Raw genomic sequence first — 14,693 nt, 5'->3', positions numbered from 1 at the left:
GGGGGGGAGAGGTTTTTGCTATAGGGCGCGTGCGCTTGTCAGACAGACAGAGAGAGACAGAGAGATAGAAAGCGAGAAATCACCCCCCAGTGGGGGATGGCCATGCCGCAATCCCTTCTCCTCCATTCTCTTCTTGGGATCTTGGGCACACACGCACACATGCCAGGCGTGAGTTTAAGCCACCAAGTCCAGGACTCAAACCACGGTTGACTATGTGGGAGTCCAGCAACATAGCCATTACACTAACTGCTGGTCCCTTCCTCCTTGACTCTTAACTGTTTTTCCTTGTGATGGCTTGAATGAGAAATAGGAACTTTTAGAAACATTTCTTGGAGCTTAGTTTGAGTATCTCACCCCCGAATAAAAAAATTAAACAAACAAAAACAAAAAACCCTCAAGTTTTAATCATAGTTTCCAGGGAAAATCTTACTATAGGTGAGTGGTGTTTGCAGATATGTTCAAAAACTGGTAACTGATTATTGGACATGTTAGAAAAATTGGTAGATATTTTACTTTTTTCCATCGAGGAACAAAGAAGAATATATTTTTTATGTAAATATTAATCAAAGAGACATAGAATCATGGGGTGGATACAACCTCTGGTATTGTTTAGTTGCCCTCTTATTGTAATAAAAGAACTAGGACATTGTGGTCAGTAAGGATGATGATCAACCATGAACAGAGACTTAAAACAACAGTGGTTGGGAGCCAGCAGGTGGCATGGAGGTCAAGGTGCTGGATCCCACATGGCCAGCTGCGTGGTCCCTCTCAGACCAGACCGGTGGATTGAGAATATTGCTAGAGGGACCAGCAGTTAGCATAATGACTATGTCACTGGACTTCAATAAAGTTGACCGCAGTTTGAGTCCCAGACCCAGTGACTTAAACTCACGCTGGGCGCGTGTGCGTGCGTCCCCAAGATCCCGAGAGGAGAATGGAAGAGAAGAGATTGTGGTGTGGCGATTCTCCCAGGGAGTGATTTCTCGCTTTCTGTCTCTGTCCTTCTCTGTCTTTCTGGCGAGCACACGTGTCCTCTAGCAAAAACCTCCCCCCAAAAAAGAGAGAGAGAGAATATTGCTGGATGTGTGTGCATGCTTGCTCCAAATCCTGAGAGGAGAGTGGAAAAGGGATAGTGGCATAGGCATTTCCCCAGGGGGGTGAATTCTCTCTCTCTCTCTTTCTTTCTGGTGAGTGCATACTCCCTATAGCAAAAAACTTAAAAAAAACAAACCCTGAAACAAAACGATGATTGAAACTGCGATGTTTCTTCAGCTTTAACGTGCATAGGGATAACCTGGGGCTTGTTAAAACTGCCCTCTTTAAAACTATGTACTTCTGTCACTTCCCCTCTCTCTCCTTGCCCCATTCCTGGTCCCCTTACCAGGTTCCATGTTTTCCTTTGTTCCACTGAGTGATTAATTTCCAGTGTATTATTTTCTTTTCTTGTGTAGCCTGTCAAATATTTCTTAGTCTCCCAATGTTGGAATGTGAACTCATGGGGGTCATACAGAGGTACAGGGTAAAACCCATTGCTTCCAAGATGGCCCACAGAGGAAGTTTCTGGCTTTACATTTGGGGACCTCCCTGAGTACCCCAGGAATCCGGGGGCCTGGCTGAAACTGGGGGTGGATTGCAGCATCAAACCTTGCTAGAAGTGCTGTCTCTCTCCCTCCTGGAAGAAATAAATATACTAAAAAATTTAAAAAAAAAAAAGGAAAGAAAGTGAGCTCCAGGCGATATTTGTTTTGTTCATCGATCGATACATCCCAAGCATCTGCTTCAGTATTTGGTATATGATGGTAAGCTCAATGTGTAGTTTTTAATTAAATGAGTGAAACTAAATAGGTGTTAGCGCTCGCCTTTGACTCATGCCTGCTATGCTCAAACCTCATGCCCTGCGCTCTGTGCCACATGTCTTGCCTATCAGGGCTCCTGCCGGTTTTAGGTCTGGTGCTGCTATGAGTTTGCCTCAGAAACATGTCCACACATAACTTGTTGGTTTTGTTTTATGATTAATTTTAATGGACACAATAAATGAACATATTTATGGAATACAGTGTGATTTTTTTCATACATAAAACACCGTATTAAATCAAGGTAATTAGCATATCCATCACTGGTTTACTTTGTCTTCATACGTTCATTCCATGTTCTAGCCAGTCTAATCAGTTTGGTCACAACTTGGAGTCTCTCTGATCCCTGTCCCACCTTACTATTTCCTGAAGAGTCATGCGTTCCATTAGAAAACAAAATTAAGTAAAACTTCCAGAAAGGATATAAAACCAGCTCTTCTGTTTGAGTCTGTCCCTGTCCTCACATATAGTTGTTTTTATTTTTGTTTTCCCAGAAGGCACTAGAACTCGCCAGAGACAGAGAGAGAGCTCACCTTCCAATGGGGCATGGTCACTCTACTATCTTTTCTCCATTTCTCTGTCCCCTCAGGATTTTAAGCACACAGGGACATTTCATCTGGATGATTTTCAAGTAGCCAGGGTCAGGCTCAAAATGAAGTCAGCCATGTGGGATCTGGCTCTCTGTGCACTGGGCTTAATCCCTTTGCTACAGGATTGGCCCAGGGATAGTTTTTTAAAGTACTCATCTACATTGGGTTTCAACTTGGAATATGAAAAGTAACTGGTTCTGAATTTAACCAAATCTCAGAACTAACACCTTCCCCTTCTACCCTGCTTATAATAATATTAATTTTTTTTTTTTTTTTGGCCATAGAACACGTGCTCTCACCAGAGAAAGACAAATAATATTATGGGGATCAGCAGTTAGCGTAATGGCTATGTCGTTGGACTCCCATGTAATCGCCTGCTGTTTCCGTCCCGGACCCGGTGGCTTAAAACTCACGCCGGGCGCGTGTGTGTGCATGCCCAAGATCCTGAGAGGAGAACGGAGGAGAAGGGATTGCCTCATGGCCATCCCCCCTGGGGGGTGATTTCTCACTTTCTGTTTGCCTTTTTCTCTCTGTTTGTCTGGCGAGCGCATGCACCCTATAGCAAAAACCTCTTCAAAAAAGTATTATGTATATGTATTAATACAACATAAAACTATGGTTCTCTTTAGAAGCTTGGTATAACAAACTGGTCCCTTTCATCCAGTTAATTTTGCAGCAATGTCTTTTATAAAGATTGTTAACTTCTTGATGGGCTAGGATCCATTCAGAAATCTCATGCAGATTCAACCAATGAACACTAAGCGCCTTTCATATGCTGCTTGGTCCCTTTAGTTCTCATACAAAACTATAACATGGGCAAGTTATACACATAGAAACTGAGTTTAAGAGAAGTTTTTGTCCAAAGTTATATGGCAAGTCACTGGTATATAGCAAATAATTATTTATGAAAAGTAATCCCATGTTAGGTTTTTCAAAATTCACATCGTTGCCCTTTGTTTTCTAACCCTGAGCCTTCAGAGTGTTTATACTTCCATGTCTCTCCACCCCAGCACCCAGCACAGTATCCCGCTCCCAGCAGGATCTCGATAAATGTTTCATAAATACAAGTATATGTACTGCTTTCCTGTGGGAAATACCCTGCTTTGAGTGTGTGAGCAGAGATTTGGGACAAGCATCCTAGATCTATGTTCAGGCGGCTTTTATTCGTGCTACCACTCAGGCAAAAGTAAGTCAATTAATCTCTCTGTCTCCGTTTCCTGGCATGTAATGTGGGAATGGGCATGAAAGCCCGAGAGGGTGTTGTGAGATTAATTAGTTAAAATGTATACCCTGCTATATAAATGCTAATTGCTGTCAGGAGCGTGGGCTGGATTTTCCAGTGACTTGGCTTTGCGCATTTCCATTAGTCCTCTGTGCCACCAAGTCTCCGTCTTAAACCCTTTGGCTGAGGGAAATGATGACTTTGTGCTTCTCCCAGGTTGAGGGGCCAATTCAGAAAGGATGGCCACTGTAGAATAAATGGGATAAGAAGGGGCATTTTAAACAAAAACGTAATTCACTGCGCCAGTAATTTCCTAAATTCCCTTTGCTGTTATTAGAGGCAAATCTATTTGCATAACAGCCTTTTTCCGTCTTTTCTGTAAGCAAGTGCCTGCAGTGAATCATATAATTAATTTGGTATTACATGACACTCTAGCCTGTTGCCATAGATTTTATTTTTATTTGTTCATTGAATAATTTAAAAAGCTTTGACAAATTACCCTCAGGTGGCTAGCTAGAGAAACTTAAAAACTCCTCAATCTAATTTTAAATGGGCTAATTCCCTGAAGAAAAAAAGCTCAATAATAATGAGTAGTACTATTATGGCTCATTTTTCAAATACTAATACATATATTTTCAGCACCTATTGTGAAAGAGTTTTGTGTATTTATTTATTTATTTTTGCAAGAGGGTGTACTTGCTGGAGAGAGACCCAGAGAGAAGAAAGAAAAGTGAACGTGTCCCCCCTGGGATATGGTCACACTGTAATTCCTTCTTCTCTATTCTCCCTTTCAGGACTTCAGACACACACACACACACACACACACACGCCCAGTGTGTTTCTCAAGGACTGGGTGTTGACTAGAACTCACCGTCAGTTATGTAGGATCCATCTGTCTGAACTCCCACACCATTGGCTGCCCTAAGTTTGATTCATTTTACAGATACATCCATTTGGCCCATGAAACATAATGTAAGGGAGATACCTAGCAGGTCTAATTATTTCTCTTCTCTTTTAAAAAAAATGTGTTGCGTTGAATTTGATTGAAAACATAATAAGTCTGTGGGATCTGACAAAAATCATGGTGATTGATCTCTGTTTAAATTTTGCTATTTAAAGACCTTTAACAAATTTTATTTTGAAAAGTGTCTGTGGTTGACTTTTTAAGCTTATGTTATGAAACAAAATTTCTGCCTTCCTTTATTACCCAACATAGGTAATATTAGTTGCTATGACATATCTCGGTAGCTTAACACGGTAGAAGTTTATTCTCCGTGTAAGTCACAGCCCCTAGAAGTACAGTGGCACTCCTGAACAGCTCTTCTCTGAGAAGTGGCAAAGATCTAGGCTCATTCCTTCTTGTGATGTTAACCTCAAACATTTCTGGCCTCCATGTCTCAATGTTAGGGGAAGAGAAAGCACCAAAGATCTTGCAGGGGGTTTAGGTTATACTGTACTTCTGGCCTTATTCCATTGGCCAGAACAAAAATCACAGGACCCAACCCACTTGCTAAGGATATGTGATTTTCACATGGGCTAAGGAAGAGAAAACAGTTTCCTGTGCATCTCGCCAGTTTCTACTACACTCGGTCCTGTAATTGCCAAAAATCTATTTCATAATTTTTCTAAATTCATCTGCTTTTGTATGTGCTTTGGTTGAGAGGTATGTTAGCTGTCCTTTTTTCAAAATCTCCTTATAGAGAAGAATTCTCCTATTGAATTTAAGAAATATCTATGTGTCACTTATCATCTTTCTTACTATTAATCATTGCCCAAAGCGTTAAAGACCTCCCAGGGCCAAAGTGACAATTCATAATTTGGGTATCAGGAAATCATCTTTAATAAAAGCACCATTAACCCCCAGCAGGGCTTCTTCATCCTCTCCAATTTGCTAATGTTCTTTTTAAGAGTGAATCGTGACAACAGAACTGTAATCTGTGACCTGTATTGGGGTGATCTGAATTGAGATACATCAAGAGTAGGGTTACTGGAAGGATGCTAATTTTTATTTAATGGTTTTGTCTCCAACATCATTCATTCATTTTTGGTCAAAAAGTACAGAATCTTGAGGGAGATGCCATTGAGAACAGCATAAGAATATCCTTGTAAAGGACTGGCAGGTAGCATGGTGGTTAAGGGCACTGGACTCCCACATGGCTGACTGCAGTTCAAGTCCTGAATCTGGCGTCTTGCCTCTCTCTCTCTCTATCTCTCTCTCTCTCTCTCTCTATCTCTCTCTCTTTCTCTCTTTCTCTCTCTCTGTCTCTCTCACTCTGTCCCTCTCTGGTCAAATTAAAATGCATAAATAAGGGGCTGGCAGATGGCTTGGTAGTTAGGGGCATGGGACTCTCACATGACCGACTGCAGTTCGAGTGCTGGACCTGGCTGCTTGCTTTCTCACTTTCTGTCTGTCTCTCTCAATAATTCTTAAAAGAATATCTTTGTGAAATAAGGAAGATAGTGACATCCAATTTCACCCAAACAACAAACTTAATTTGACATAATTCAAGATTGCATCTGCTGTCCAACTGTATCTCTCTTTCTCTCTCTCTCTCTCTCTTTTCTAGGTTTCTGTTATAGGATTGTACACTCACCAGAAAGACAGAGAGAGGGGAAGTGAGAAATCATCCTAGAGGCGATGGCCATGTTGCAATCCCTTCTACTCCATTCTCCTCTTGGGATTTTGGGCATGCACTCAGTCACACCTGCCATGATGTTCAAGCCACCAGGTCCGGGTTGCAAAATGCAGTTGATTATGCTGGAGTGCAGCGCCTTCCCCACCACACTATCTGCCTTCTCTTCTCTTTTAAACTACATACTTTATAATTCAGAAACGAAATGACTATTATATCAATGCATAGCAGCACAATTTTTGGAATTAAACACTAAAATAAAACCCTTTTCTAAAAGAAAGGGAGTATAATTGAGCTGGTTCGATGTGAGGCTGGCTTTGCCCATTGTATGACATGGTGGATATTTTCATCCTTCTTTTCTAATTCTTATTTTAATTATTTTAAAGCAAACCATGCGTAGAAGTATTTTTAAGGTCAGTATGTTAAACTATATATTCTTTCTACCTTAATTTTCTCCACTACCTTAGTTTTCCTTCTCAGAGGTAATCATTTTGAGGATTTTTATTCCTTCTGGCATTACCTACCTATATTTTGCTAACCCATTTAGTATATTTTCCGTTTTCTTAATTTAACCTTAGGCATTACCTTTTAACCTTGTTTTTAATATAGTAAATAAGGAATTATCTCTTTTTAATTAGTAACTTATCTGCTCTTCTTACCCATTCTTCACTACCTAATACTATTACATATTTTGTTGAAGCAATAATCATTTAATTGATATATCATTACATAATCATGAACTATGATTATATTGCCTTCCTTTTTTAATATATTCATTGTATCACTCTTCATATGCCTACTTTAATTTATATTTTTTGGTAGTCATTTTCATAATTTTTATTTGTCTTTTCCCAAAATTTTCCCACTGCTAATGACATTAGATAATCTACCAGTTAGGGACCAGCAGTTGGTATAATGACTGTGTTGCTGGACTCCCATATAATAAATTGTGGTTCGAGTCCTGGCCCCGGTGGCTTAAACTCACGCTGGGCTCGTGTGTGTGCATGCCCAAGATCCCGAGAGGAGAATGGGGAAGGGATTGCAGCGTGGCCATCCCCCCCGGGAGGTGATTTCTCGCTTTCTATCTCTCTGTCTCTCTCTGTCTTTCTGGTGAGTGCACATGCCCTATAGCAAAAACCTTTCAAAAAATTAATAAAAAAAGAAAATTCTAAATGTAAATATGAAGATTGCTAACCCTGAGCTTTTCCGTTGAATGCTGCTGCTCCACAATTTGTTAAGTAACCTCTGATATTAAGATTAAGCTTTTCATTTTATACTCATCAAATTTCCCACAGAAGATTCTTTCATTCTCCTGGCTAGAAATGAAAGTTCTGACAGCTATCATCCTTGTCTCTGTGTGAGGAAAGTTGTTCCGTACTCGAAGAGCAGGATTGAAACAAAGGATATAACTTTTTGATATAGCTTTCATCTGATTCTTCTTATTTTACCACTCTCCCCATATCTTCCATTCTGAGGTACCTGTCTTTGTCTTCCAAGACAGAATAGAATATTGGTTTTGGTAAGAAGCAAACCCCAGTTATCTGTGACTAAAAATAACATGCTGCATGCTGTCCACAGTAAAAGACCCAAGCTAAGGGAACGTCCATCTAATTTCTGTGCTTTCATATTTGCCAAGGCAGAAGAGGAAATTTAGAGAAATACATTCTGACCCTTAAAATATCCACCACAGGTAACACCCACTATCTCATTAGCCAAAGTAAGTCTTTTTTATTTCAGAGCTGCAGAAAGTGCAGTTCGTGCAGGTACAGTCTTAGACGTAGGGGATGGCCCAGACATGCTGGGTGACTGGCACTCGGGCCCTCCTTGTTTCCTTGCTGATGGTTCCTGGGTCTTTCCAGCATCTCAAATTGCAAATTGGCTTGTTCTCCAGCTTTCCCCTGCTTGTTGAGGATTTGTCTTTTTCAATCTGCTAAACTGGTTACTACTTTTCTATTTTGATGTCGCCATGGTCTTTTCTCCTGTTCTTACTGTTCTTTGAGATCATGCCTTCAAAATTTATTTTAGTATCAATGGAGCTTCAGAAAGGAGTGAAATTAGAGGCACATGATAATGTTTTTCTGAAAAACAGAGGTTGTAATTTTCTTTTTCTTTCTCTTTAATTATTTATTGTAATTTAAGATTTACATATAATCATTATACATCTTTGTAGGGCACAGAATGGGCTGTAATTTTCTAAAAACTGATGGAGCTAATTCTGCAACTCTGCATTGTTAATGAAAATATACTTAAAGAGTGTGATAAAATAGATGTTTTATTTTAAAATATTGACTACAAAGTATATTGACATGAATTTCCAATTCCTTCTCTGTATTTTGAATTTTAAATGATGCTTCAAAATGAAAGCAGAGCAACTAATAGTCGTTTGTTGAGTCTTGAAAAAATAGTTAAATTTTCCAGACATATATTACTTACTTAGGTGACAAATCCTTTTGCAAATCAGAAAGTTTCCAATTCTTTGCTTATATCAAAATTAAAGTAACTGTAAATTTAGTTGTTCTGCCTGTTATCTGCTGCTACAAAATGTCTTACCAACCACCACAAATTTCAGTGGAAACACTTCTTTTTTTTCTTTTTTTTTTTTTTTTTAATTACACAGGTATTTTTGCTCATGAGTCTATAGGTTTCCTGGCTTAGCTGATTTAGGTTGGACTTGCTCTTAATCTTTATTCAGTAATGAAAAGACCAGACAGGGTGCTTCTAGGGGTGGGCCAGCTGCTGGCTGGGCTGCCTCAGTGCCACTCCATGTGGTCTCTTTTTTCCTGAGCTTGTTCTTATGTTGGTAACAGAGTTCTAAGAGAAAAGCAATAGCTTTGAAGTCCCAGGCTTGGATTGCCCCACAGTCACTTTTGCTGCATTTTGTTGGTCAATTTATGTCAGGAGGGCAGCTCAGATTTAAGGGGTAAGAAAATGAACTCTCATTTTTTTTTGAGAGTTTTTATTTTTTATTTTCATCTTTTGCCAGAAAGACAGAGAGAGACAGAGAGACAGAAAGAGAGAAATTGCCTCCCCTCCCCCCAGGGGGGATGGCCATGCCGCAATCCCTTCTCCTCTCGGGATCTTGGGCATGCATGCACACACGCCCGGTGTGAGTTTAAGCCACTGGGTCCGGGACTTGAACCGTGATTGACTACATGGGAGTCCAGCGACATAGCAATTATGTCAACTGCTGGTCCCATGAGCTCTCATTTTTGATGGGAAGGTTCAAAATTTTAAATTGCTAGAGAGTGTCTTTACAGGAAGGAATGAGTACTAGGGCTGGTTTTGTAGATTCTGTATTCCAGAGTTGACAGGTGGTGAGTAAAAATAATTTTTCATGATAAATACATAAACTGGGCATATATATCTGAAGGAATTGAAAAAATTGAGTTACCTTGCTAGATCTAAACTTGTGTTCCTGGCTTATGAACAAATTTCCTCAATACTAACATATAAAACAAACAATTTTCAACTAATGACTAACATTCAAAAGTAGCCAGTCCATCCAAGACTATTAAGGCATGATTTCCCATAAAATTTTTACATTTTGTGCTTAATAACTACTTATAAAATTGAAAAATATTATTTAAATTGTATAACCATAATCTTAATACAATTCATTCCAGAAGAAAAAGCTTTTTAACACCTAGAGCCTTATTTGTTGTAAAGTAGAATAAAATGATGGGAAATAACGATCAATTATAAGACCGTATTCCATTAGAGGCTGGCTCTGTGGTGCAATTTGGTAATGCACTACTCAAGAGAACCCAGACCCCACATAACAGCCTCGGTTCAAATCCCAACCTGGCTAGCTTGGCACATGCGCAAGTGCCCAGGATCCAGTGGGCTGTTCCTGGATGAGGGAGACGGTGCTGTGACTAAGTCCTGCAGAGGGTGTTCCTTTCTCTCCCTCTTCCTCTCTCTCCCTCTCTCTCTTCATCCACATGTACACTGTTGTGAATGAAGAATAAAAGAAGTAAAGAAAAAAATCATATTGCATTGAAGTAAAATTGTGCATGGAGTTAGTAGAATTATAAGTTCAAGGTGAAAAAGGGGCAATGGGATTTATAACTATTAAAAGAAAGCTCGTTTACATATTTTTTAAATTGGTCCATGGGGCATCTCTGTTCCATTAGAGGTAATTAAAAGAGTGATGTAACCACTTTATTCTAAAATGTCATTCCTTTTTTTTTTGGAGAGGTTTTTGCTATAGGGCATGTGCGCTTGCCAGAAAGACAGAAAGAGACAGAGAGACGGAGAGACAGAAAACGAGAAATCACCCCCCATGGGGGATGACCACACTGCAATCCCTTCTCCTCCATTCTCCTTTCAGGATCTTGGACATGCATGCACATTCGCCTGGTGTGAGTTTAAGCCACCGGGTCTGGGACTCGAACCATGGACGAGTAAATGGGAGTCGTTACTAACTGCTGGTCCTCTAAAATGTCATTCCTTAAACTATGATACTATGTATACCCTTTCAATTATCATACTTAGCATGAAATGTTTTAGATGTCACCTGAAATGCAGGGAAGATTACATAGTTTAAAAACACAGATAAGCATGTATGTATGTTAGGGACTCAGGAAATTAGAAACCTGTTTTAGGACACTTGTTTTGGGGCTTACAGGACTCTTTCACCCTGACCTCGGTCCTGCCTTCATGTGGTAACATTTAGAGTCCTCGGTCCAGATACATCCTTAAGAAAAGATAAAAGGCTGGCCGAAGCGGGCCAGCAGTAGGGTTTCACTGGAGGATTCTGGTGCCATTTCAGAAGGCCCAGGTTTGCATCCTGGGTCAACCTGAACTTGCTGGGCACACACGTGATCCTCGCTGCTCAAAAGGCTGACTGAAAGATTGGGGGTAGCAGGGATTATGATGTGGCAAGACACTGTCAGGGGTCCCTGTCTCCCCACTTTTCTCTTAAGCGGGCCAGCAGTAGGGTTTCACTGGAGGATTCTGGTGCCATTTCAGAAGGCCCAGGTTTGCATCCTGGGTCAACCTGAACTTGCTGGGCACACACGTGATCCTCGCTGCTCAAAAGGCTGACTGAAAGATTGGGGGTAGCAGGGATTATGATGTGGCAAGACACTGTCAGGGGTCCCTGTCTCCCCAATTCTCTCTTTTTCTGTCTCTTTCTCTCTCCTCATGAAAAAGAGAACAAGTTCAAAACATTTTTTAATTTTGAGAAGTAATTTATTTTTATTTCTGAATTGCGCTTATTCTTCATTATAAAAAGTTGCCAATACCATCACACATGTCATTTGACCCCGTCGTGAGAGCTGTAGCACCTTTGCTTTGCTTCCCAGTGAGTACTTCTTCAGGCCTGCAGTCCTGCTGTTCAGCATGGCAGCCAGTAAACACAAATGGCTAGCCCGGATTCAGATGTACTAAGTGTACAATACATTGACTTTTGAGGTTATTTTTTAAAAAGCTTGCCAGAGGGCATATGCACGAGAGAGAGAGAGAGAGAGAGAAAGAAAATAAAATACAGTGAAAGTAAGAAAGCACCCCTAATGAAGAATGGTCCCTTTGCAATCCGTCTCTTCCATCATTCCCTTTTTTTCAGGATTTCGACCACACATGTACATATGCTGGAGTATTTTTCAAGCTGCCAGGTCCAGCGCTTGAACCACAGTGTAAGCCATGTGGGATCCAGCCCCCTTAATCACCACAGTGGATCTGAATTTTGAAAATTTTCATCAAAAAAAATAATGTAAATGTTAAATGGCTTATGGGGGGAGGTTATATTTTGGGTGTATCAAGTTTAACACAATATATCACTTAAATTATTTTCACTACTTTTTACTTTTATAATGTGGGAACTGGGGTGTCTGAAATTGCCTGTGTAGCTTGCATCATATTTCTCTTGGACAGTGCACATCCAGCCCAACAACCGGGAGTCTCAGGAAGAACTGGGAGTCCTCTCTTTTACCTAGCTGAGGGTTGTCCTTATAATTTCCCTTTTAGACTCTCCTCTGACCCCAGAAAGTACGGAAGCATGTGATTTCCTTTTCAAGGACACCTTCTCCCACACCTGGTAGGGCTCAACCAGATCTAGCTATCCAATCAAATTTCAATCCAAGAGACAATAAAACGATGGGGAGAATTAATTTCTTCACACCACAGGTGCCAAGTACATGCAATTATTAGATGGAAGTTATTGAAGATAACCAGAGAAAGAGGTTCCTGGCAAAGACTGGGGATCCTGAGGAGAAGGTATGTTCTTTGGAGGCCTTTATTATGAAATGACTCATCCGCCCTTTTTCTTTTGATTATTCCAGAACGCTGCGATGACTGGGGGCTAGATACCATGAGGCAAATCCAAGTGTTTGAAGATGAGCCAGCTCGCATCCAGTGTCCACTCTTTGAACATTTCTTGAAATACAACTACAGCACAGCCCATTCGGCTGGCCTGACCTTGATCTGGTATTGGACTAGGCAGGATCGGGACCTTGAGGAGCCAATTAACTTCCGCCTCCCGGACAGTCGAATTAGTAAAGAGAAGGATGTGCTCTGGTTCCGGCCCACCCTCCTCAATGACACAGGCAACTACACCTGCATGTTAAGGTAGCCTGATTCTTGGCTGTGGCTTTCGCTTTTCCCTTGTGTTCCTGGACTTTCACCCAGGTGATGCATGCGCTGTGGAGCGGGAGGGGAAAGAAGGACACAGACAGGGTTCTGATGCGTGTCAGTGGCCTACTGGAGTAGACTGCCCGCGATGTACAGAGAAAAGGGTGTAGCCCTGGGAACATTCTGCATAGGTGATTCCTTTCTGACATGTCAGAGTTGTCTGAAGTGGAACCTTGTTTACTTGCTCCCTTCCCATGACATTGGAAGCTGCCTGTATTTCTCCTTTCCTGAAAGCATCCATTTGCCAAGACAATGAATAGGGCGGAGTGAGAGCCCATCTATATCTGCTATTCTAGGTGTCTTTCAAAGTGCCCAGCACAAAGTAAAAGCTCGGGCTACCTTTATAGAAGAAAGAGTATTTGGGAGGCACCCAGTGCATGTAGAGTAGTACTTTTCAAACTTTTCTACCGTAATTCCTCTTAGAAGCGAATGAATATCATATCCCTTAGAATCCAAGAATATAATGCAAAACAGCCTCATATATTGAAGAATGGCATTCAGATTTACTTTTCTTCTTGAAAGGGTATGTAGGTTTTATATTTTACCCCCCAATCAGCTTATTTTTATTTTACTACAGATTAATGTTGTCTTTGCTCAGGGCAAATAAATAAATAAAATCCTCAAAAAAGTAAGTTCCCGCCAAAGAATAATCATATTTTCTTTCTTTCTTTCTTATTTTAGAGAGATTTTTTTGCTATAGGGTGCATGCACTCACCAGAGAGACAGAGAGAGAGGATGTGAGAAATCACCCCCACCCCCACTATGGGGATATGGCCATGCCATCACCCCTTCTTCCCATTCTCCTCTCAGGATTTAAGGCACACCAGCACTTGCATGGCAGGTTTCAAGCCACCAGATCTAGGACTAAAATTGCTAGACTAAAATTCCCAACCACCATACCACCTACTGGCCCCAAGAATGATCATAGCAGATGGTGTGGTGGTTGAGGGCACTGGACTCTCATATGGCTGACTGCAGTTCTAGTCCTGGACCTGGCAGTTTGCTTTCTACTTTCCCTCCCTCTCTCTGACTCTGTCCCTCTCTGGTCAAATTAAAGATAAGTAAATAAAGTTAAATAAACACTACAATCTTTTTAAAAAAATCAGCTTAAGAAAATAAAAATAAAATGAAAAAGACTTAGTTTTTTGTTACTTCTTTCTCATGGTTCCTTTCTCATGGTAGCTAAAGCTACCAAGCCTTGTTTCCTAACTCCCAACTGGGTTATATTGTTTGTTTAACCTAATTTCCTGTTGTTTAATAGGTGCATTTATTTGCAGGGTTGTGATAACAAAATACCGCAGGCAGGGTGACTTAAACCACAGAAATTTCTTCCCACACAGATGTGGAGGATAGAAGTCTAAGTTCAAGGTGTTGCCAATATTGATTTTACTCCCACGTTTTCTCCTTGGCTAGTTTCTGTGTGTCCCCAAATCTCTTCTTTTCATAAGGACATTAGTCATATTCCATTAGGACCCATCTTTTATTTTAATTACATCTCTAAAGATCCTACTTCCAAAAAAATTTACATTCTGAGGTACTGCAGTTTAGGACTTCAAATATAAATTTGGGAGGATACATACTTTGGCCCATAACAGTAAGCAATCTCAGACAGTTTTTCTCCCTCTTGAATGTGAGTATTCCCTGATGGAGAAAAACAATTGTGTGTTAACAGTAAGCAATCTCAGACAGTTTTTCTCCCTCTTGAATGTGAGTATTCCCTGATGGAGAACCACAATTGTGTGTTTTTTTTTTTAAATTTCATCTC

At 40.5% G+C, this 14,693-nt stretch overlaps 1 protein-coding gene across 4 annotated transcripts in view; it reads left to right on the top strand.

Moving 5' to 3' along the window:
* The window catches only part of IL1RAP (interleukin 1 receptor accessory protein), a 155,166-nt gene that overhangs the window by 81,039 nt on the left and 59,434 nt on the right, over positions 1–14,693 (top strand). For all 4 annotated transcript variants that reach the window (XM_006156716.3, XM_006156713.2, XM_006156714.3 and 1 more), the window contains exon 3: positions 12,580–12,865. In XM_006156716.3, coding sequence (XP_006156778.1) covers positions 12,580–12,865 — 286 coding nt within the window. The remainder of the gene's footprint in view (positions 1–12,579; positions 12,866–14,693) is intronic.

The sequence above is a fragment of the Tupaia chinensis genome, unplaced genomic scaffold (assembly GCF_000334495.1).
Source record: "Tupaia chinensis unplaced genomic scaffold, TupChi_1.0 Scaffold000515_1, whole genome shotgun sequence".
NCBI classification, from domain to species: domain Eukaryota; kingdom Metazoa; phylum Chordata; class Mammalia; order Scandentia; family Tupaiidae; genus Tupaia; species Tupaia belangeri.
The sequence above is the reverse complement of the archived record's forward strand: the minus strand, read 5'-3'. Positions and strand labels throughout refer to the sequence as shown.